The 26,120-nt window shown below is 35.1% G+C and overlaps 1 protein-coding gene across 3 annotated transcripts in view; it reads left to right on the top strand.

The window, feature by feature from the left end:
• The window catches only part of LOC138706743 (transmembrane channel-like protein 7), an 86,308-nt gene extending 69,477 nt beyond the window's left edge, over positions 1-16,831 (top strand). For 2 of the 3 annotated variants that reach the window (XM_069836384.1, XM_069836382.1), the window contains exons 22-24: positions 3,126-3,189; positions 8,011-8,040; positions 12,435-16,831. In XM_069836384.1, coding sequence (XP_069692485.1) covers positions 3,126-3,189; positions 8,011-8,040; positions 12,435-12,508 — 168 coding nt within the window. In that variant the 3' untranslated portion in view covers positions 12,509-16,831. The remainder of the gene's footprint in view (positions 1-3,125; positions 3,190-8,010; positions 8,041-12,434) is intronic. The other variant, XM_069836383.1, reaches the window with a different exon arrangement.
• The last annotated feature ends 9,289 nt before the right edge of the window (positions 16,832-26,120 follow it).

Genomic DNA, 26,120 nt, shown 5'->3' with positions numbered 1-26,120 from the left:
TCGGAAATCATTGTCTTTCACTAGCAATAAAATACGCATAGAAATAAATTATTAAAGATGTGCGCATTTTGTTAAATATACAAGGTGGATCAAAAGTCGCTTTCCCCAACATTCGTTGTTAGGTTCCATCTTGTACACATATACAGATGTCATAACTTAAACGAATATCTGATGTAATAAGTGATGAATTGGCAACCATGTTCGTGCATCAACTGTTTTTCCGATGCCATGTCTTGAATATGGTCCTCGTTTTGCCGATATGCAGTTGATATGACAATAGGATGGAGCACCACCTCATTTTGGTGTAGGAGTGACGAACTTCTTGAACAGCAATTCCATGAATGGAATGGCACAACAGAATGACCACCCAAATCATGCTGTGGGGTATCCCGAAAAATGATGTTTTTGCTCAGAAACCGCAGGATCTGCATCAGTTGCGACAGATCGAACAGTCATTCGTGAAAATCGATGAAAATCGTGAGTTATGTTCTGCCATCTGTAAATCAGTGTCTAAATGTTGTTAATTGTGTATCGAGAAACAGGGCCTCCATTTTGAACAAAATCTGTAAATAATGTGTAGTGAAATGTAAATTGAACGTAAATAAATAAAGAAATGTAAGAAAGTCTTTGGGGAAAGCTGTATGCCGTCATGTGGCTAGCCGATGAGCCTAGAGAATTCAATCTTCCTACACTTCCGCAGAGGCGTATTACTTATGTTCCAGAGAAGTTCCCTAGCAAGTACGGCGTTCATTCAGAAGAGTACTTACCGATACGTACGGTAACACTGGTAGTGGCAGGAATGTGAACTGTTTCGAAACATGTACTGAGGTGAGTTTTTTTCTTACTGTCGGTATATGTGGAGAGAGTTAAGACGATTACTTACGTATTTGTTGACATTAACTTCGACGGTCAACATGGACACGGAGCATTTGATTTATGTTGTGGAATGTTGCCGTACGCAACCGATGACAACAAATACCCTGCGTACGACTTGCCCGCGCAAAAACAGTTCGAAAGAGGTTATGGTAGCACACAGACCGTACAGACCGCCATCTGTTGCTACGATGTTGAAGTTATACCGTACACATTCTCAAGTTCAGATTGAATGCCTTGATTAATAGGCAACTTCTCTGACACAAAAGCTGAAACTCGCTTCAAATCGCTGACTCATCAACAGTGACGTCATGACACACTTTGAAATGAACACCCAGTATATATATATATATATTTTTTTTTTTTTCGGCTGAATGAAGTGATTACTGGAAGTGGTTTCCGTCTGTGTAAGTATGATAAAGGAATGAAAATTTCCGAAACTTTTATGGTAATACTTGGCGTCATCTCATTAGCCATTAATTTCGTCACTCAGTCAGTCTCCACGAAAATGACAGAGCATTCCAGTGTGTGAAAACGTCCATTTCAAGCCTTGGATTATTGACATGATTGGTGCTTGATGATAACTATTGATCACTGAAGATCGAAATTGATAATGATTATTAATAACAATAACTATGGAGAAGAAGGGAGAGGATGACTGTGATGGTGGCAGTGTACCTTGTAACTGACATTCTTTAATACGAATATTTATTTTCAGTCAATGACTTTACTATTAATATATGTAAGGTGCAAGTCCTTACATTACATGATTTAATATTGTATGAACGTTTTCGTCGGTTTCATACCAACATCATCAGATACAACATTCTGTATAGCAATATCATCACTAACAGGTACATATGTCTCTACAAACCAAAATACAATATATATTAATAAGCATACAATATGATAAAAACATAATAAAAACCGACATAATTAGGACATAAATGTGTCTTTCTTGTGTGACTACACCCTACTGTCAAATGATTAAAAAGCACATGTGTGATTACAATACTTATACAAATATGTTTGCAGGTCTTCACCGATAAAAATAATAAAAAATAAAATGAAATCTATATACTATATTGTGTGAAGAGATGCATTACAGTCTTTGAACCATGTTAATTGATTTGTTCGTGCCCGTATTCTTGTTTTATCACTACTGTACGTCTTTTCACCTTCTAATGTATGTACGTCGTAATATACAGACTGAGGTGCCTTGAGTTTAATTATTCAAAGTTGTTATGGATATCATTTGTATCCGACGATATATTTCAATATTAGGTTGTCTTATGATGATTTGCAGCATACACTTGAACATGCATTATGAGCGGTGATGCTCTTCAATCTAAAATGGAAGTAATAGAGTTATGTAATTAAATTAAATAATGTTTATGTCTCGTGACCAGAATATTGTACGAAATTGGAAATATAAAAATTGGAGATTTATCCTTCGAAGAGGTGGAAAAATTCAAATATCTTGGAGCAACAGTAACAAATATAAATGACACTCGGGAGGAAATTAAACGCAGAATAAATATGGGAAATGCGTGTTATTATTCGGTTGAGAAGCTCTTATCATCCAATCTGCTGTCCAAAAATCTGAAAGTTAGAGTTTATAAAACAGTTATATTACCGGTTCTTCTGTATGGTTGTGAAACTTGGACTCTCACTCTGAGAGAGGAACATAGGTTAAGGGTGTTTGAGAATAAGGTGCTTAGGAAAATATTTGGGGCTAAGCGGGATGAAGTTACAGGAGAATGGAGAAAGTTACACAACACAGAACTGCACGCATTGTATCCTTCACCTGACATAATTAGGAACATTAAATCCAGACGTTTGAGATGGGCAGGGCATGTAGCACGTATGGGCGAATCCAGAAATGCATATAGAGTGTTAGTTGGGAGACTGGAGGGAAAAAGACCTTTAGGAAGGCCGAGACGTAGATGGGAGGATAATATTAAAATGGATTTGAGGGAGGTGGGGTATGATGATAGAAACTGGATTAATCTTGCTCAGGATAGGGACCGCTGGCGGGCTTATGTGAGGGCGGCAATGAACCTTCGGGTTCCTTAAAAGCCATTTGTAAGTAAGTAAGTAAGTAATGTGTATTATCATTAAGGTGATGACTTGACTTTATATGAAGAGTTATTGAAAATTTTATGAGATTAATTAAATTTAGTGTGACGTGTTGAGTAGATGGAAACTTACAAATTCTTTAGTAGATGGTGATCATAACTTTGCTGTTTCAGGTCTCAAGAAGCAGGGGCAGTCACAGAGACCTGTATTCCCCACAACACCCGAGCAGCACGTCAGGTGAGTTGCCTTCCTCTTTAATTGCTATCTTACAGTCACTTGCTATATTTTCTTATTACCACTGGGGTTTGTAATTGTTAATTTATAGAGGATACATTCATTCAAAAGGGTATCTGTCGGATACAGGGGGGAGAGCCATTAATCCTTCCCATTGAAGGCTTTAAGGAACCAACCTGGACAAATACCCAATGTCCCATCCCTACCTTCCCGTGGTGCAGCTGTTAGTGAGCATAATTTTACGAGCTGAACTAAAGGGAGGGGCTATTCATCAATTAGCACTGGTCAGCTTGATGAGTTAATGACTGAATTTGGTATAATTTTCCTCTATTCAATACCTAATTCCCTCTTTACCCTTTCCTATCCAGTCCTCTGACTGAACTCTTACTTTCTTCAACCCCGACGGCATTAGAGCATTCGAGGCCCAGGGGTTCATTTCACTTTCCTTCCTCCTCTTTCTACTTTTCTGTTCCTAGTGCTGACCTGCTATGGCACTAAAATCATCCTCCAGTGGCTTAAGGAGGGAAAGCTGGTGATCAACAAGATCTCCCAGCTAGGTCCAATGGACCCGTCGACCAACAGCAGGTGTGGTCCTCCAGACATTCTGGGGGTTGTGTGTGGATGAAGTAGCCACCAAAACGTTAAAAAATATGGTGTTCACTTAAATTGGCTACAACTTGCCATTCTCACTCCAATATGAATCCACAGTTAATTACCGATTTACCACGAAAATCGTCTGTAGCTGCATTTAGATTGGCAACAGGCCATGATTGTTTGGCCAAACACCTGCATAGAATTGGAATATATCAGTCCCCTAACTGCCCATTGTGCAACTCAAACCAAGAAATGGATTTGGAACACCTCAAAATCTGTGCTTCAGTGGCTGGTCATGATAATATCTTTGAAAAATATTGGAGTGCAAGAGGTCAAATGACTTTATTGTCAAACGCCTGGCATTAGAAAACAACAACAACAACATTCATTCAGCCTAAGTAAGGATCTCAGTCTGTGCTGAAATTACAAACATACTCTGAAAAATCAAGATAAGTCATTATGACATCCAAGGCGACATAAAACTGATGCTGCATTGTTAAATCGCTCCTGGTACTGCTCTTTAACATGGCACAAGCTCGGCCCATTCTGAAATTCCACTCTGTATGACTGGAAATAATGTTCGACGATAAACACCTTCTTCTCTGTTGTGAAAACCATAATTGCAGAAATCAACATAAGACTGAATTCACAATTTGTTACAAAATATGATCGAAAACTTTCGGCTCAGAGCATGCGCAGTGTGACATTAGAACTAAACTGGCTGATGCCCTTAGAAAACTAAAATACACCATCTATGAAGAAGTCCATGGAACTGCCGACAATGACAGTAACAGATGAATTGACATAATCGCCATTAGTGAATCCCTGTCTCAGGGTATGATAATCGACCCCACCATCAGGTTTGAAACGTATAAAGGACAGCCTGAAGACGTACACGAGGAGAAACGAGCAATCTACGTTCCAACCATCCCATATTATAAAGATAAATACCAACTTCACGATATCAGTGTTACGGGATTGATGTTTGGAGCAAGAGGAACAATACCTAACTTCACTTCTCAATTCTGTAAGACCCTAGGACTGCACAAATCGTTTCTGAATGAACTAGCCCTCCTCATAATTAGAGTCAGTCAAACTTTTACGAAACCACCTATATGGACTCTAATTCAGTGTACTGAAAAAACTAACGCAACATTATCGTTTTTATTTCTCTTATTAGCTTTCATTGCTTCTTTACTTGTAACTTTTTTTATTCTGTAAATTGTCATTGTTTGTTTGTTTGTTTGTTTGTGTACTTATATGTATTTATTTACACTGCAAGTGGGCAAACACCCGGTGGCAGTGGTATACACAATATAAACAATACACAATAAAATGATAAGCAAGACACAATACAATTATATACACAATACAATAAGAATACACAATACAATAAGAATACACAATACAATTTAACATAATAATTACAATTAATAATAAAACATAAATAAAATACCTAATTTTACAATACAACCTACATAATTATGTATAGGCCCTACTTAAGTTTCAATAGTATTTCACTTTACTCTCATCTCACTCACTGTAGTGGCACTATGACGCATTTCACTGACACTTTAGCACACATTTCACTGACACTCTGTAACACATTTCACTGACACTATAGAACACATTTCATTGACGCTATAAATTATCACTGATCGGAACTGTTCACTGCACTGTAAAACCGTAACTTCACTGACTCACCTCGCTTCACTGATACAACAGTTCAAATAAGACAAACAATTACACCCTTATGCATACTTATAAACAGAACTACATTTAAACTAAACATTTCTAGTCTAAGACCCTCTTACATGCTATTTTTAAATAATTTACAATTCAAACCAAGTAAGTAAACTCGTCAGGCTAAATAAATACATGTTACCTTAAAAAATTAAATGTTAAATGTCACCTTAATCTTAATTTGCACTTTATACACAACTTTTTAAGTTATTCTTGAATCTCCTTAAGGAAGGACAGCCCTCAAAGACTGCTGCAGGTAGGTCATTCCAATCGTTTATAGTTCTATTTAAAAATCTACATCTGTTTTCTGTTTCCTACATTTGATTTTAAAATCATGATCGTTCCTACCATAGTACGTTGGCTTTTCTAACCGAGCCGTTATGTCTAACCATGCTTTCTGACCTAGATGTGCTCTATACAATGATGTTATTCTAGTTTTCCTACGTCTGTTTTCCAAAGTTTCCCATTTAAGTTCTTTTATCGTATCATTTCCATCTTCTCTTTTACCTTTAACAAATTTAGCTGCCCTATACTGGATTCTTTCTAAGGAATTTATCTGATATATTCTATAGGGATCCCAACATGTAGTTCTGTATTCCATTAACAGTCGCACTAACGTTAGATATGCTATTTCCCTCGATTTGGGGCTAGCCTTTCTCAAGATTCTCATAATAAAGTGAAGTGCCCTCCATGCTTTAAACGTAACATTATCAACATGCTCTCCCCAAGAAAGTTTGGAGTTTAAATACACTCCTAGGTATTTACAACATTGTTCTTGCGGAATTAGAACACCACTGAATTAGTAATTAAGACTAGTTTCCTTTCGGGTTTTACAAAATGTTATAGATTTACTTTTAGAATCATTTATTTTCATCCTATGCATTAACGCCCAGTTACAAATTTTATTCAAGTCTGTTTGAATAGCATCTACATCTGAATTATTTCTAATCTACTTGTTTACTTTTTTTTCCTTACTCTGTTATCTTTCATCATTTATATTGTTTTGTATGCTTTGTCTAATGGCAGCCTCTAATTTGAGGAAGCACAATAAAAAAAAAATACAATAAATAAATACTTCGTTACTAGGGAAACGTGGACAGCAGATGAGTGATAATTTCAGTGCTGTTTATTTTGGTGCATACCGTAGTTGAGTGACTCGAGTTTTTTCTACGTCAAAGAATGTCACACTGCGCATGCTCCGAGCCGAAAGTTTTCGGTCATATTTTGACGAGATATTCGGTTCGCTTTTCTGTTTAAATATTACATATCTATGCTGAGGTGAAATTAAAATTGTAGCCCCTTATGAATGGCACTACAGATCTTGAAACATTTTTTACTGTCCCTTACTGTACATACCGGTAACTAGAAATTAGATACATTAAAATATGGTTGTTATGGGAGTGTTCTGAATGTTATGAGAGACACTGTGTATTTTAGTAGTACAATCTACATCAAATAAGTGGAAGTTTGGGGTTGTAAAGAATACTTCTTGTGGTTTGTATGTGCAATCCAGAAAATGAAGGTTCCCATCTTATTTTTATGCGTGTGTAGTGCTGTCTTTTTCAATAAATTTATCAGCATATCAATAACAACCTCATAAAATTACTTACAAAAAACACACCCAAAAATAATATACACGTATGAAAACAAAAAATAAATAAAAAATTATTTGATTAACAGTATTTTCACCGTTACAATTACACATATATAAAAACTAAATATAAACATTTACATAGAGATAATAAATTTTACAGGAGAAAAAGTTCGTCCAAAGGGCTGGACTCTGGAAGAGTATCCAAAACGCTCATTGCATTTCCGCGTTGAATAGCAATACTTAAGCGTTGACGCAAATAAGTAGTGCAACGGCGATCACCAGTAATGGAGATCAAAATTTGGCCGATTTGAGATACCAAAACTTTAGCGTCACGACTCCAAGGACCGAAGGTCTCCACATCAAATGTGACAAAGATATAATTGTCTAAAAGATGAGCATATTTATTGACTTTCTTCTTGACGGCTAATTCAGCAGCAGATGCTGTGCATCTGGAGGTATTCGGTAAGTGAGATGGAGCTAGAGTGTCAACGCAAGTGGACTCCCAAATTAAAGATTTTCCTCTAGACCATGGAATTAAGGTGAGACCATCGGGCCGTTTACCATCCGCGCGACTAATACCTGGTGGTTCCAAAAGAGACGGGATGCCACAAGAAGTCAGAGATCTTTTAATGATATCATTGAGCGATTTTAAAGGATGTACTATCTATTAGGGTGCCGATGTGAGGAGAAGGTAATGCGTGCAATAATAATAGTTCAAGAAAATAATCTGTGGGCAGTAATATAATTTGCAACGTGATAAAGGAACAGGATCATTAGAAAGTATGTGTCATCTTTTTTCACACTCTGAGTTAACTAGTATTGTGTTGTGTGTCAGTGAAATTACAATACTACTTTCAACATAATCTTTTCTGTTCTTCTGTCTTCACTTTCAGACGAAATTCTCTCACTTGACGATTTTTCAGGTGAGCTTATTTCAAAATATCGGCATTTATTCAATGCTAGCGCATTTGTAACATTTTCTCTGCTTATTGCAAGTGTCTTAAAAGTTGATATTATTTGTATTTAACAGCTTCGTAATTTGTATAACATTTAGAATTGTTGTGCTTAATATACACTGATTAAACACTACAGATTCTTTGCATACACTTTTTAAGTAGTGTGCTGTTTTGTTTACAGTAGTTGCATTTGTAGAAACTCTTATAACTTAACAGATGGGATCAATTGTTCTATATCATCCATTACTAGCTTTAGGCCTGGAGGTATATATACTGTAACTTTTTAAAACGAAACGAGAATGTAACTTTTATTTAAAGCAACAATAATCACTTTCTACAGTTTAATTCTGCTCCCGTCAACAATGGGATTTGCACTCCACACACGACAATGACAGTTTACTTGGATTATTGAGGACAACAATGAACTGTTAATCTTAACTAATGTTCACAAAGCACTATTTACAAATCAACTGTCAGCTCTCAGTTCACAGTTCGTTTGCCTTGGCTAGCTCTTCTAGCTCAGTCACTCGAGTTCACAGTATCTCGAACCCCGGACCTTCAGAGACAGTACACTGAACTTCGAACTCAGGTCCCCCAACTGCGGTCCACTGCACTCGAACTCAGGGCTTCAAATGCTCACACAGCTGCAGACACACTCAAGTCGGACTCCGGTCTCGAAGCTGGCTTCACTGCTACACAAGACTGGCTGGCTTGCTGTTCACTGACTACAACACTGCAACTAACTAAAACTGCTCAAGTTCACTCGCGTTTCTTCTTTTATAACTAAATCATAATTACGAGGAATTTCTACGGGTGTCCAGAGATAGCTCTCTCGAATTATCTGGATATCTCTCCTCTATGCCACGGTCGCTCTCTCCCCTCTCTTCTCTCCGCCATAGCACATGCCCCAGGAAGCAGATGCGCGCGCAACCTGCCTGAATCACGGCCGACTTAGCCCTTCCTCCACTGGTCGTGAGATCGAATCTCACGTGGCCGTCACAATACATTGACAAGTGAAAATGAAATGTTATTTTGAAGTCATATAATTTTGTCCTAATGTATTTAATTTGGTCTTTAAATTGGTGTTTAGATTCAATTACATGAATGGAGTTGTGGATCATGGTAACAACACCTCCACCCCTCTATCTTCATGAAACAGATTAAAAATTTTGTAGTCAGCAAATTTGTAAAATTTAAAAATATCAGTAATCTGAAAAGATTCTTGTATGCATATTATAGAAGGCTTTTTGTCCTGAACTTCTTGCTTTAATAAATCCATTTTATTTCTTAAAGACCTAGAGTTCCATTGTAAAATTTTTAGAGTGTCTATATCTTTTTCGTTAATGTTGTCTTTTCGTTTTAATTCTCGGTCTTTAAATGTACTACCCAATGAGACATGGAATTTATTCTTTTTAGCCTCATTTTTTATATTACAGAGAATTGATTTTGCTTCTGCATTGGACTGACACCATACTTCAATCCTTTTGGTATTATATCTGCCTCTTTGTCTCATTATATGGTTCTTTTCAATATTAAACTTGGCTCTGATTGACTGGACGGTGTGACTTTTGGGGTTCAAAATAAGTACTTTAGTACGATTCTTGGAATCTCTCAGTGCAGTCCCTACCCGGAGATCTGATTGAGGGACTATTTTACCTCCAGAGAATTTCCATGTATCATAAGCAGTGAAAAATATAGTGGGACTGCGTTGGCGTTAATGCAGCTTATGTGGGTACCTCTTTGTTACTTGTTAGCTTAAACAATACAGCCCTGCCGTATATATTGACTACACCCCAACTCTGGCTACTAGCAACAGGCATCTATAATGAACACCGATCAAAATATCCCTCATTTCTCGTGAAAAACAACAACTGAATATAAATCTGGCTTTCAGGTAGTAGCTCCCTGTAAAGCAGGTTTGAATAATTTCAAGGAAAAATTGTTCCGGAGCTGAGTATCGATCCCGGGACCCTTCGCTTAGCGCGCGAATGCTCTACCGACTGAGCTACCCCAGGAACTATACACGACAACGTCACAATTTTTCCTTTTGTATCCACACAACTCACATGAGCTGACAAGACGCCAGAACTCAACTGTGAGTGCACACAAATACTGTGTGACTTTAAATTGTGGCTTTCTGTTAACATACCTCCAGTAACGAATGTATTATACAAATCTGGCTTTCCGGTAGTAGCTCCCTGTAAAGCAGGTTTGAATAATTTCAAGGAAAAATTGTTCCGGAGCCAGGTATCGATCCCGGGACCCTTCGCTTAGCACGCGAATGCTCTACCGACTGAGCTACCCCAGGAACTATACACGACACCGTCACAATTATTCCTTTTGTATCCACACAACTCAAATGAGCTGACAAGACGCCAGATCTCAACTATGAGTGCACACAATACTGTGTGACTTAATTTGTGGCTTTCTGTTAATGTACCTCCTGGTGTAGCTCGGTCGGTAGAGCGTTCACGCGCTAAGCAAAAGGTCCCGGGATCGATACCCGGCTCCGGAACAATTTTTCCTTGAAATTATTCAACAACTGAATAGACTACAGTGAACTATAGTGGACTTTATGTTGTCAGCAAACAGCTGGATACATTAAGAAGACTGATTATAACTTAAAATTTCTATAAACTTAGTACAGGAAATTAAAAAAAAGACTTAACTTAAGTAGACTTCAAACGAAAGAAAATTTAGTAATGAAAGACAATCCATTAAATATCATTCATAAGATTGCAGTTTGGCCACCATGGAAGATGTTAAAAAATCTTAAACAGATAACTAATTTTAAAGACCCTGACTATAGAAACAATTGAGACAAGATACCCACGTGATTTGTACAAATGGGTCCCTTATATCACAGTCAAGAGGACCAGGAGCTGGAGGAACATATCTCCTCTCTTTTCATTTTACCATTCTGTAGGAGAATATGCAAGAAATTTGTAAAAAGTTACTACTATTTATATATCTTTGCAAAACCTCTTCTATAGATTAAATAAATTCCAAAATGCTGTCATATTGTCAGAATGAAGGGCAGAAGTACAAACTATAATTTCACAACAGTTTACAAAAGGGGCTAAAATTCAGGATTGTAAGAAAATTATCTATTACCTAACTAAACTACAGAAAAAAATTAGTTAATAGTGGACTCCTTCTAATTGTGATACATATACAGTAGAACTTGGTTATAACAACATCCAAGGGACCTTAAAAATTATGTTGTTATAAACGAGTGTCGTAGTAACCGAGATTCACATTCTCAATCTAGTGAGGTGGAAAATAAAAAACAAACTTAATTAGACTTATTTTAGATTTATGTATTGACTTTTAAGCCTACAATGAACATAATAAAATACACGTAGGCCTACAATTATAAATACAGTATTCTGTATTAAAACAGTTTGTTCAGTACTCACCAAACTACTTTACTTAGAAGTGAAGTAATCAGTCATTTTACTCTGTTGTCTTCTACTTGCCCAATACACACTTTCTAGGGCTAAATTACGTTCTCTGTTCATAATTTCAGTTGCAATTTCACTGCTTCCTCCCCTAGCTTCATAGAAATGTTCATAATTCTAATGACTTCTAAAGCGTCACTCACTTCTTTTAGTGCCCATACTGCGTTAAAATGCGTGCACCTAGTGACAACTTCCTGTCGAAACTGATCTAATACCGCATGAATTCGGGCAGGTTACAATGGGATGGGGAATCCGTCTGCATTCCAGAGGTCTATGACAGAAGGAGACTGTAAAGAATTTGTCAGGGTCAGATTTCAACAAAATATTTCTTAAGATACTTTGGTTCTTAGAAAATCTTATTCCAAACTGACGTTGAAAATGACGTTATATGCGAGGTAGACGCATATACGTTTGTCGTATTAAGCAAGGTAGGAAAACATATGTCTTATGGGGAATTAGTTGGGACCACAGAATATTTGACGTTATAGGCGAGGTGTCACACAAAACAAGGTCGCTGTAACCAAGTTCTACTGTATAGGAAAATGAAACAGCAGACTTTGTGGTTAAAATGGGCAATGAAATTTTACAACCATCTAATAATGGACCTCCATTTTTATTCTGTAAAAATTCCCAAGGACCACGTTGCAATGTTCAAGTTGATCTTGATTGTTTGGCAAGCCGCCTGTGCAGGATAGGAATTTCCCATACATACATACATACATACATACATCATGCATGCATGCATAGTTTACTAACTTACTGCCACAGGAATCAAATAAAATAATCTAATCAACATGAATATCGTGCTCAAAGACAAAAGTCTACTACACCATTTCACTTGCATTCCATGCGTCTTCCTCGCATTTCTACTCCAGTAATTGGTTTTCTCTTTGTTGGCAGATATAAGTCTTCACCCGTCAGAACACAGCATGTCAGGATTTGAATTGCCTCGTGTACGAGGGCGCAGGTACTGATGAGATAACAGTAACGATGCCAGTCTGCTGAGCTTCCTAGGTAAAGCATGGCACATGTGTCTCTAATCTCGATGCCTCATGACGAAATCAAAGACTCTATTACATAAGACTCTTAGCATTTTAATTTTTCGCCTTATGTTTCATGATTTCATCTTATTCTCTTCCTATTCCTCATCCTCTTTTATTTTCCTTTTCCTTTTACTCATATGTTTCTTTCTCCTCGTATTCCTCTTCCTATTTAGTGCACCTTTCTTCTCCTTGTCCTACTCACTCATCTTCCTTTGTCTTCTCTCTTCTTTTATGCTTCTCTTCTCCTTCTCTTTTCTTTGTAGTCTTTCTGTTTTTTCTTTGCTTTTATCACTTTTCCTTCATCTGTCTCTCTTTCTGCTTTTCCTTATATAGGGTTAGTCTCTGAGTACGGGTGATCTGTAAAGGTAAGCGTTCACTACATCGTTTCGCACTCCTCGTACAAATCGCACGCAACGCATATTTTAAGTGCAGTGCGTTCACTGCAACGGCTCCACCTCATCGCCTCATCGGATTCCCTATCAGCTGTTTGAAACATGACGTCGTACGATATTGACATTGCTGAAAACAGAGGAGTTGAGGTTAGATCTATTAATTATGGCTGTTAGCGAATAAGAATTTGTAATTGCTTCATGCGTCCTAATTGAAGAGGAAGAAACGAAAGAAATATTGGTTAGATAATATAATAAGAAACGACTTGATTACTGTAATGGGAACGCCTCAAATTATATAATTCTTCGCAATTTTCTACACGCGAAATAAGTTTTCTGTCTGCCATTTTGGCGCGACACTGAACATGGCACAACATAATAGTAACAGTTGATCAATTAAAATTGATTTATTAAAGAAGGCCATGATCGCACGCATCGGAAAAGTTGCCTATCCGAGAAACGTGGACGGATTTGCCGAGAGGCGATGCGTGCAATACGATGTAGTGAACGCGGTTACATAACAATTACAGCAAAGACAGTCTTTTTCCGATCCATGCGATTCATCCAATGAGTGTAATACGATGTAGTGAATGCTTACCTTAAGACCATAGTAGTGCAAACAAAGAGAAAAACAAAATTTGAAGTGTGCAATTTAGTTATCTTGTTCATTTTTTGGAAACAACTTGAGTTAAATGATTACAATTTAAACATTTCTCTAATCTGCATTACACTCTGTAGTATCTGTCAATAAATGTTTATTATTTATTCCCGTATATGGTCTTAAGCACTTCTGTAGTATGCTGACAATTCTGGAGAACTTCGGACTGTAAATATTCCCTTATACTCAGATCCGGAGATCTTGCTGGCCAAGTGATGTCCCCAAATCTTGAAATGAGTCAGACATGGTTCTGATAGTAGTCAAGCTTTCTCTTGCGGTATATGCTATTGCATCATCTTGTTCAAAGAGAGTCTGTGCAGTTCTTCTAAGAATCGTTCTCTGAACATCCAACGCCAGAGACTGTCTCATTGCTGAGAACGTGTAATACTGCCATGAAATAATGAATTAACACTGCTATGAACACGAAAATTGCTAATCCATTTTAAAATCATTTCCTGTTTGGCTAACCTTCCATGTCTTGGAACTCGAAACTCAAGTTATGAAATTTCTTTTTCTCTGCACAATGGTCCCAGTCAGAGTGCTGCATTGGAGTTAAATCGCTCGCTTGAACTCGGTCGAATGTTGCACGCTCGAGTGAGATACGATCGGTCGTGATACGCTCGTAATAAATAGAAGCACAGTACAAGGTCATCTCACCGACATGTCTTATCTTGTATGGAAGGTGACAGATAAGATGCACATGTTTTGCTCACATGGTAAAAATAAGGCTTTATTTTCTGCGTTTATGACAAACGTCTAATGGAACAGTCAATGGAATGTACCAAAACAGTAACATGAAGTTATAAATAAAATAGTATGAAAAACTTCGATATACAGTTATTATTACTAATTAATAATTATTCAGTATTTGATTTACCACATATATAATATGACAGGTCCATACATAGTGTTCCGCCTATATACTGCGACAATGTAGAAACGTTTTACAAAATATTATTATATAGCAGTAAATTAATAACAATATTAGTACAGAGATAACGTCACAGAAAATATAATAAAACGAATAATCATGCTGCACAACTGTTACAGACGCAAAGATTGATACACTAATTATTAGAGATTATTATTAGAGATTATTATTATTATTAATATTATTATTATTATTATTATTATTATTATTATCATTATTATTATTATTATTACTAGAAAACTTGACACAGTTCTTGCATTATCGTGATTGTGTTCTCCGTTTATAATAATTACATTTACATCCAATAACATCTATCAGATGTGGCAAAAACAAAAGCACTCCTGTGTGTGGGGGGGGGGGACATTTACCTACAACATTTATATTACATTTTAAAGCAAGTTTTGTAGTTGTACTATGGAGAGGTTAGTTAAACACTGCAAAGTTTTGAAATGATAAACATCCATTATGTTACTACACAGTTCATCACTGTAACAAGAACGAATGTCTAACGCTCAGCTTATACCGTTCGAGGATTTATCGCTCGCGACAATTTTACCCATCATGCATGTGCGCTACCTATCGGATTATGCTATGAACTACTTGGCGCTCGAGCGAAAACGTCCGATGCAGACCTCTGGTCCCAGTATTAAAAAACGTCTCCACAGAAAATGTCCGTTGATTCACTGAAATATATGCCATGGTTCGTGAAATTGCATAACACAGAGAATGAATTCGTAACAATATATTCGTGAGTTGTTGTGTTTGCTGTCCACAGTCTACTACATCCACCTGTACCTAGTTATCAACCCTGTACATTTCTTGCCTTCCCAGACTTCATCACCCATTTTCTCTGTGGTGATTTTCATATATTGCAGTTTTTACTTACTTTGCAACTTACATTCTTGAAACATTGTGTTGGATTTAGAGATGCAGAAACCTGTTAAAACCTCCTCCAGGTCCATTGCTTATGACATGTATTGTTTGTCTACAATATTTTCACATTTTTACAATAGTTCACGAAGTATCGAAAGAGACACCTGCTTGCCATTTTCGTAGTATCTTTGGTTATATTTGAAAGTATTGTTATGTCAGTAGATGTTAAGAAAATATATGCATGTTGAAGAATTTAGAATTAGGTTTAAAAAATAAACAGTTTGAGTGGTCAATATATATATGAGACTTATAACAAGAGGAGTCAAGATTGCTCGGAACTGGAAGAATATGAGATTGTGAAGAACCAAACTTCAGCTCTCTGGTACGTAGGAAGCTTTTTTTATTGGTTTAAGCTGGACCACTTTCAAGGGAACATTAAATAAGACTTCCTAAACAATGATGGAATAGCCTTCTTGCCACGGAAATTATAAAATTATATAAAAAATAAGAATGTTAAATTGGAGTTCTGAAATGATCGCAGAATGTCTATTATGTATTCGGAAAGCATAACATTATGTGGAAAAGAACATTGCATTTAGAACTATTAAACTATGGTTCCCATGTGATAGTAGAATAGACATCTCTATTCAGAAAGCATAACATTATTGGAAGAGAACATTACATTTAGAACAATTAAACTATGGTTCCAATGTGTCAATAGAATAGACATCTCTATTCAGAAAACATAACATCATATCGTCACGTGAATGCAAGAACTAGGTAACTCGAAATTTGCGTTTTTTAGTTACCTCTTTTATAGCATAGCAAAAATCGCACAAAATGTAATCCAGGATCTAGGTAACTGATCAAACGATACCAGCGACATCTATTTTCCAATATAACAAATAGGTAAAAGAAAACGAGACATATTCCTTAGTGCAATAAATAAGTAAATAGACAATATCTCAAAATAGGAAAAATTGAGTTACCTAGTTCTTGCATTCATGTGAAGATATGGAAAAGAGAATGTTACAATGTTAAACTAGGGTTTCCAAATGATGCACGGTAAAGTTCTATACCTGTTTTAATATCGATGGTGTTTAGGTAAAAGAGCTTAAACCTCCTTTTTTTTAAATGTGACCTTTTTTGCTGTAATTAGTGCAATAAGTTAAATTTTAATTACAAAACGTTAAGATATATTTTTTAACAATTATGTTGACATTCCTTCATATAAAGTAACTAATAACATTGTGTTAAAATTTAATTACGGCTGTTTCTGAAAAATTTTTCTTTTGTGGGATAAACCCTTTTACCTGAACACCATCGATATGAAATCAGGTACCGTATTGAATTTAGAAATGTTAAAGGGAGAGGATGGTGAAATTTGACAAAAAGGTGGAATTTTTCCAAAAAAAATTATTCCTAAAACTGTTCTTTGATATGTGTAGAACACAATACATATTATTTTATTGGCCATCTTGCACAATTGGAGGTCATTAGTATGCACTGTGGTCTATGCGCTGGGATTTTAAATGGCACACTGTTTGTTGATTTCCTGCAAGTTTAATTTTCTGACAAAAATGGATATAACTCATAAACTACTAAAGGTAATTTTATGAAATTTTGAATACGTCTTTAGCAGACTATAAGTAAACTTTGTGTAGATTAGAATTTTGATATTCTATGTATATGTGAAAATAATGTCCAATATGCAAATCTCTGACCATAAAATAATAATTAATCATGTTAATAAACTTGCATTATTGTACTCGGGTTAAATATAAAAAAATCTAATCTAGATAATTTGTACATTGGTTTTTTGTGAGTAAAACGGTGAAAAAATTTACTGAATGTCTTAAAATCCGACTGAGTTATATCAAATATGTGAGGGTGTTTTTTTTTTTTTTTGGGACCTCATTTAAGTTCCTGAAGAATAATCTAAAAATAAAAAAAAATAAAAATAGAAAGTTATGGAAAGCCTAGTTATTCAGCAAATGATTCATCATATATTTATATGTTAATAGTTAAACAATTGAACAAAATCACTTTATTTATGTTTTAAAGTAGTGCAAGTTATTTTATTAGTTTATATTATCGATGTTGAGCTATATTATAATAGCCGAAAACTGACAAGAGGGAAGAGAGAATTATGGACAGCAGACGCATCTTATTTAATTATGCTCAATATGTTAATATATGTATATTTATTGATTTAAATGCCATTGTTTTATACATTGTTTTATGCTAAGTTATTGTTACTTTTTGTTTATGTATACCGGTATATTATTTAAATGTCAGGTTATTTTTTAATTTTGTTTTTCCAACAAATTACGCTTCTCCTAGTGTTCATAATCCACATTTTTCATTATTTCTTACAAGAAAAGAATATACACACAGAATATTTCATGACATTTGAGTTCACTACAGAGCTGGATTCAAACTCTGAAGTAATGAAAACAGCTCATAGAAAGTTCTGCCTGAAATCACTTTCATTCCAAGATGAACTTGTTTTGTCTTCCAAAAAAATACATCCACTTTTGAAGCAAGTGCTCAAAGTAAATGAACATACATAATTTCATATATTTTTCTACTATCTTCAGGTTTTGAATCCTTCTCTCAAATGCATTACAGATGTTATGTAACACATTGTTTACATGCAGATACTGAATGCCCCCTGCAAACAGCAGAGCATAACAATGATGAAATAAATGACAAGCATTGTTGCATCAGTATCAATAGTTACGGAGGTTCAGCTGGAATCTCCAGCAGTTTAACGGTCTGAAAGGTACATTGGTCCGAAGCTAGATGAAGAAACAGATCACCTGCAGTACCATACTTTCCTTATACAGGAGCTACGAGAATGAATGGTAGGGTTTCATGAGGTTACTGTGAAGTAATAAATTAAAAGTGAGAAGACTGCGTTCATGTGATTTTATTTTCTGCCATTGTTGTTAAATTTTTCATTTCTCTTGTTAATTCAGTAACTCAAAAAGATTACGTTCATGTGGTTTTATTTTCTGTCATTGTTAAATTGATCATTTTTCTTGTTAATCCAGTAATTCAAAAAGATTGCGTTTTGTGTTTTTATTTCCAGTCGTTCTTATCATAACAAAGTTTTCGTTGTTAAATTTGTTTCTCTTGTTAATTCAGTAATTCAAGAAGATTGCGTTCATGTGGTTTATTTTCTATCATTGTTCTTAAATTTATATTTTTTCTTGTTAATCCATTAACTCCAAAATATTCCGTTCGTGTGTTTTTATTTTCAGTCATTGTTGTTATCATAATAAAGTTATTATTAAATTTATTGTTTCTCTTATTAATCCAATAACTCAGAAAGATTGTGTTCATTTTTTTTTTCAGTCATTGTTGTTATCATAATAAAGTTATTGTTAAATTTATCGTTTCTTTTGTTAATCCAGTAACTCAAAAAGATTGCGTTCGTGTGTTTTTATTTTCAGTTATTGTTCTTATCATAATAAAACCATGTGGCCCAGGTTCGATTCCCAGTTGGGGAAAGTTACCTGGTTGAGGTTTTTTCCGTGGTTTTCCCTTAACCTAATATGAGAAAATGCTGGGTAACTTTCAGTGCTGGACCACGGACTCATTTCACCAGCATTATCACCTTCATCTCATTCAGACGCTAAATAAATAAATAAGATGTTGGTAAAGCGTCGTAAAATAACCTACTAAAATTAAAAAAATATATACAATAAAGTTACTGTTAAATTTATCATTTCTCTTGTTAATTCAGTAACTCAAAAAGATTGCATTCATCTGTTTTTATTTTCAGTCATTGTTGTTATCATAATAAAGTAATGAGGACGTAGGTGCAATAAGGGCCCATAATCCAAAATGCTGTTCTCAGATATATAGAGTTGAAATTTTTAAAAACAGTGCAGGTCATAATATAAAATATATTAAAATAAACAGGTTTACCAGCATTACTGTTCAACATTTCTCAACGAAACTTTGTGGGTAATACAAAGAAACTACAGAGAATCGATTTATGCATTCTCTGGAAAAAAACCTATGGGGCTATGGGCCCTTATTGCAGCTACGTCCTCATGGTATTGTTAAAATTAATATAGTAACTCAAAAAGATTGCGTTCATGTTTTATTTTTTTAATTTCAGTCATTGTCATCATAATAAAGTTATTGTTAAATTTATCATTTATCTTGTTATCCAGTAACTCAAAAAGATTGCAGTCATGTTTTTTTTTTTTTTTTTTTTTTTTTTTTCATTTTCAGTCATTGCAGTTATTATAATAAAGTTATTGTTAAACTAATTTATTGTTTCTCAATACTGTTATGACGTGTGTCGTGCTGTTAATTGAAACTTATTAATGTTGTTTGGAATCTTTTTGAGTTACTGAATTAAATAAAAGCACTTTCAATCCATTAGACGTCATGTGTACTTCACAGTAACTTCATGAAACCCCACCATTCAGTCTCAGAGGCCCTAAATAATTCGTCCACCATTTTTTGTTCATAGATATCTTTTCCATAATTTTTGGCCCTCATATTTTTCATCCGTTTTAAATTATATCATCTTAAATGTAACAGTCCCAGTGATTCTGTCCACAAGTTTTGATTCACAGACAATTCTTTAAAAAATGGTCCATTGATATGTCTGTTTCTGGTTCGCTTTTCATACCTGCTCATGAATCATGAGTAAAAGCCCATTCACAATGAAAATTAAACATAAACGCAACATAAACACAGAAGATTGTGGTCAGGTTACCAAATGGGGTCATTCGCAATAGTTAACATGAACACTGACATTAACATTACATTTTAGATGTTAATATGAAAGTTTGCAAACTACAAACTTTCACGTTATTGCTAATGCTTTTATTATATGTGATTTGGAAACAATACACGATCGTGAAGTGCTGAAGTGTACAACAGAATATAACAAAATGACGTCATTGTTATGTTTCCATAGTTATCAAGTATCTTCGCAGTTATGTTTGTGTTCCTATCGTGAATGGTGGTATGACTTTTTGTTTTTACGGTCACGTTTATATTCTTAAGTTAACGTTTATGTTATATTTAAACTTTTCATTGTGAATGGACCTTAAGGTGAAATCAATGTTTATAACGTTTCTTTCTTTAGGGAAGATAGTTGGAACAGTATGGAGATAAATATGTTGCTATCGAGAATGTTAATAAAAATATTTCAGTTAATGCATTGAATGCCAGTAACCACTTAGCTAGCTGGGATCATGCTGATTAAGATGATCGGAAGTAAAAAAAAACTCGGTAATACCATTATAAGATGTTTATTGAGTTCTTAGTATATGGTTATCCTCACATACCAAGTTTCATGTCACTGAACCGTATGCTTCAAAAGTTATTTAGGTGGTGCGGGACTTTTAACTAACCCTGTATAATTTATTTGCTTTAGTGAGCGTTGAGTTTGATAGATCTGGTTTCATCTTTATAAAAGGGAGACATATTCACATAGAAAACATTAATGTAAGTTTAGATTGCATTAAGGCATTGAGCAGTAGCAGAAAAGGAAGTCAGTTAAATACTTTAATGTGGACATGCGTTATGGAGGACAAAATATTTATTTGGTTGCAAGGACCTCACTAGTTCTGAAGATGGCCCCTACTAAGCTGAAACTAACCAACATTATATGGGTATGAAGAAAAATGGAGAGAAGTTTAAGAGGAGAGGATGGTATTTTTTTGTGAAAAATGAGTAAATTTAAAAAAAAAATCTTTAAAATACTCTGTGATATGTGTGGAATGCATAGCACAACATTTAGTGGGTATTTGTGCCCTTATCGGATGTTGAGTCGCCATTTTTAAACTTCCTGCATTATGGATTTTTAAATCACTCACCCACTTTTATTGTTTCCGGTAAATTAAATTATTTTCAAAATTTTTTTTTTTTCTTTAAAATACTCTTTGATATGTGTGGAATGCATTGCGTAACATTTTGTGGGTATTTGTGCCCTTATCGGATGTTGAGACGTCATTTTTAAACTTCCTGCGCTATGGATTTTTAAATCACACACCCAGTAACTTCATTTTTTTTTGCTACATTGCCAGACAAAAATGGATATAATTTCTGAACTGTTAAAGATACATGCATGAAATTTAGAACACATTCTTTAGACTATTAGGAAACTTTCCTCTGTAACAGAATTTTGTTAATTGATTTAATTTTAAAAATACGTCCGTTTGTTTGCAAGAAAGGAAATCAGAAAAATTGTTATTAAATTTTAATTGTTTATTTTACAAACGTAGGGACTAATATCAAAATTCTGTTACAGACAGTTTGTAGAACATGCTTTTGCAAATACATTGCAAAAAACTGTTTGAACCTATCTTTAAAAACGGTTTAGATATATCGGTTTTAGTACAATCCTGCATTGGGTATATTTTTTTTCAAATTTGGGCCCCCAAATAATTTTTTTTTTCAGAATATTTTTATTTGGTTGAGTTGCCACAGCTATGAGCTCTCCACATACAAAAAATTAATATTTTACACCAAATAGGAAAAAAGTTTAAAAAAATACCATTGTCTCCCCTTAAAGTGGACAAAATTGTACTGGTATTGGACGAAATGCATGTGATCTTATTACCTGGGAGTTCCTGTGATAACACTCGACCTTGGGAAAAATAGATGCCTATTCTATGAGTATTTATATTTGTTTTGATATACTCTGCTACACCCTGGCATTTGCAGGCTGCATTTATTATCTGTTCTACTTAAAGCTAAGCCAGAGCTTGCAAGCAGGCTCCAGTGAGCATTGTTCTGCCCACAATCCGTGTAGTGTGACTTCGGTCGAACTTGGATTTGTATTAATGTGTTAATAACAGTAATGACCCATTTCATACAAGTTGCTGGAAACGTTATAGACCAGTGGCGGTTGGTGGTTTGAAAATATGGTGGTGCACAATGGATATCGAAGAGGAGTTAAACATACTTTACTTTAAGGTTTAAAACCGTGTATACCTGAGGGCGTATACATATAAAGCTAATTTATATGCAGTTAATAAATAAAATGACTAAATACAAGCATACCTATTTATACAGAAAGTCCAAAAGTGGAAGAGGTCGTGGGCGGAGCTCTCTATATTGCGATTTACCCTCATGAAAAACATTTGAGCACAGAAACGTCATCAGAATGCTACCAAGTACCAAGTGCAACGTTTTCGTTCATAAAATTCAAATGCAGCTTTCGTAGGCTGTCGGGAGATAGCAGCACTTATTGTCAGAACGACAACTCTTACAACTTTAAAACAAAATACAAGCTCCCTTATGTATTGTGCCATTTGTGTGCATGTAGATTGAGAAAGTAATATGCGAAATATGCGACTGTTCGTTGCACAAGCCGAATGAATACATTTTCCATGTTTATTACTTCGGACAAATGTCTAGTTGAAACAGATACTTTCCCAGTGAATTTAGTTCCTTCTGCACTGACGTTGGTGTCCATGTCAGGGAGTGCGATAAACCGTTCTCAATGAGGAAAGCAGTAGACCACGCCTCTAACCCCCTGTTCCCGCATTAGCCGAACATGTCTGTAAACTACCTTCCCTAGGTTTTCAACATCTTTGCAAACTAAGAGGCTCGGAGGCTCCTGCAGACGTAGAAAATAAGATGCCAGCTGCAGATAGTCATGAATGAAAATTATAAAATAAAATTATATTTTTAAAAGTAACAAAGGCGGGAGATTAGGAACATTACTGGGGGTGTACAAACCTCCAACCCCCTTGAGAAGCCGCCACTGTTATAGACTTAACACTTTTTATTTCAATCTGAAATGTTATTATCAAATTCTTGGCTCTGACAATGAAGCCATTAGCTCTCTGTGATGGATCCAGCAAATAGTGCTTCACAGCTTTGAAGATGTTCTTCAGCCATTTCCTCTTCTTTGTTGCATAGGGGACAATTTGGATTTGTATAGATACCAAATTTGTTTAGATGTTTTACTAAATCATGTTCTGTAATTAGTCTAAATTTTGCTACTGCCATTTTACAAGGTGTTTGTGAAATGATTTCTTCTTTTTTTTTTTTTTCATTTATTTATTTTATTCCATAGATCATACATGAGCAATGAAGCTTTAAGATGTGGAACAAGTCAAAATTTTTTTAATATATTACAATTACAATTTTTACAGTTTTACAATTTAGTAATTTTCTACAATTTTGTGCAATTTTTTACAATATTTTGGCGAGATGTAGTGAGATGAGGCGAAGTCCGAGAATTCGCCAAAAGATTACCCGGCATTTGCCTTTTGGTTGGGGAAAACCTCGGAAAAACCCAACCAGGTAATCAAATCAAAGGGGTTGATGCCATGTTTTATCCTTAGCTTGTTTGCGTATAAATTCTGTATATTTATCACAGCATTGACAGGAAGTGTGACTAGATTTCTCGAATATGTAGCATATAAACATTTCAGATTATATGCTTTAAACATTATAATCTGAAATGTTTATATCTTCATATTCGAGAAATCTAGTCATACTTCCTGTCAATGCTGTGATATCACCGTCTGCACTGGTGTGGACTGCAGAGAAAACAGATAGCTGTATGTTAGTGATAATAAATTAAAGACTTTAACATCTGACTTCATTTGTTCTCATTGCTTAGGAACAGCGAGTGAAGACTGGAGTCACTATACAGAGTTTAAAATAAGCATTCAGTATTTTGAGAAATGGTAGCATTCATCAGAACAAGACAAAAAAAAGTGTAATACACATGGGTCCTAAAATTAATATTTTCCGAGATATGAGTACTTGTTCATCATCATCATCATCATCATCAAAAGTGATGCAAAAAATGTTGAATTTTCTGGTAGGTGGTAATATTCAACAAAACAAGAAACACTGACGATGAAAACTTGAAGCACGTGTGACTTACAATGCAAGTATGATGCAGATGTGTTTCAACTTTCATTATTGAAAAATATGCAGCATGATTTGTGGGCGAAATAATAATGGTTGTTGCCACTACGCGGCGTGCTTGCATGCTGTGACAAGTGATACTATAGTTGACAGTGTGTATTTTGTAGTATTGTGTTGTAATAATTATTATAATTATCGCACAAAAACAATCAATCAAAAGTCTTTGGGAAGGACGCAATCTTGCTCAAATATTCAATGATACGTAAGTCACCAAAGCCATTTTGTAACATGACTGATATGTAAGAGAATCGAGGTACAGTAAAACTATTTAATCAAATGCACATCTAGTTAGTGTATGTGACTTGTAAAGGTGTGAGGAGACGTTTCTGTCCCCCCGTTTGTCTCTTCTTAATGCTTGTGGTTGCAGCATAACGGACAACTAGCATATATCACACATAATGTTCGTTGGGTTCCTGCACAATGTCTCTTCAGATAGGTGGATTGGTCGTGGTAGACCTATTGCTTGACCACCAAGATCTCCTGACCTCACAAGCCTGGACTTCGTTTTGTGAGGTCACAGAACCTAAGGAACAGAATTTTGGCCACAGTTGAATTGTAGCAGAGTAAGGCCGGGTGCACACAGAATCAGACACAGTGCGACGGTCATGAGCAGACACAAGGAGAGACAACATCAAATGACTGCTAGAAGTTCGTCGCGAGGAGACTGTCTGATAGCTGCAGTGTACTGCGCATGCATTAGTAGTGGCTATGATTGCACGCTTTACTATCTACAAATACTATATTGTTGTGTAGTGCACATTATTCATAATGGAGCTCTATGCTGATAAATTTGTTATTTTAGTACTGGATATATACGTTCTGTAAAATCTTTGTAACAATATCACGACAATAATAATTTAATAATTTATTTATTTAATCTGACAGGATTAAGGCCATAAGGTCTTCTCTTCCATCCTACCAGATAGCACATATAAATACAAAAAAGAAATACAAACACTGATGAAAATAATACAAATTAAGTTAAAGCCCTATAGAGGGTCAACAGAGTCGAAAGAACACTATAGAGCTCTCATCGAGCTAATACAAGAAAAAAATCCAGAAAACAGAGATAGTAATGATGATAGTGATAACTGATAATAATAATAATAATAATAATAATAATAATAATAATAATAATAATAATAATAAATACATTACATATTAATTGTAAATTTTACAACAGCATAGTTACAATATTTACTATATGTCATGGGTTAAGGCGAAGTTGCGCAACCTGACATGTGTTCAACAAGCAATTCCATGAACTAGAATGTGATTTTTTAATTTAAATTTGAATTTTGATATTGTCCGACAGTCTCTGACATGGTCAGGGAGAGAGTTCCAGAGGCGTGGAATAGATATGCTGAAAGATGATGAGTAGAAGGATGTTCTGTGCATAGGAATAGAGAGAAGGTACATGTTCCGGGTTCGAGGTAGTGAAAGGTAAACAAAACGAAATGCTAGGTAAGAGGGTGTGGAGGTGTGGATGATTTTAAATAGTAATAAGAGAGAGTTGAAGAATCTCCTTTCTTTAAGTGGACTCCAAGACAAGAATTCTAGTGACGGTGTTACATGATCGAATTTTCTAATGTTACAAATGTAAATAATGTGGTTTCTAAAAATATGTGAGAAATTGCAAATGAGATGAAAGCACCAGGTGGATAATAATTTGTAGTAGGCCTACTTCTCTGCTCTACATTATCACTCATTATTGATTTAATATATTATTTTTCTTTATTGTGAGTCGTGAAGTCGTCATAAACGTAG

The sequence above is a fragment of the Periplaneta americana genome, chromosome 9 (assembly GCF_040183065.1).
Source record: "Periplaneta americana isolate PAMFEO1 chromosome 9, P.americana_PAMFEO1_priV1, whole genome shotgun sequence".
Lineage (NCBI taxonomy): Eukaryota > Metazoa > Arthropoda > Insecta > Blattodea > Blattidae > Periplaneta > Periplaneta americana.
The sequence above is the reverse complement of the archived record's forward strand: the minus strand, read 5'-3'. Positions and strand labels throughout refer to the sequence as shown.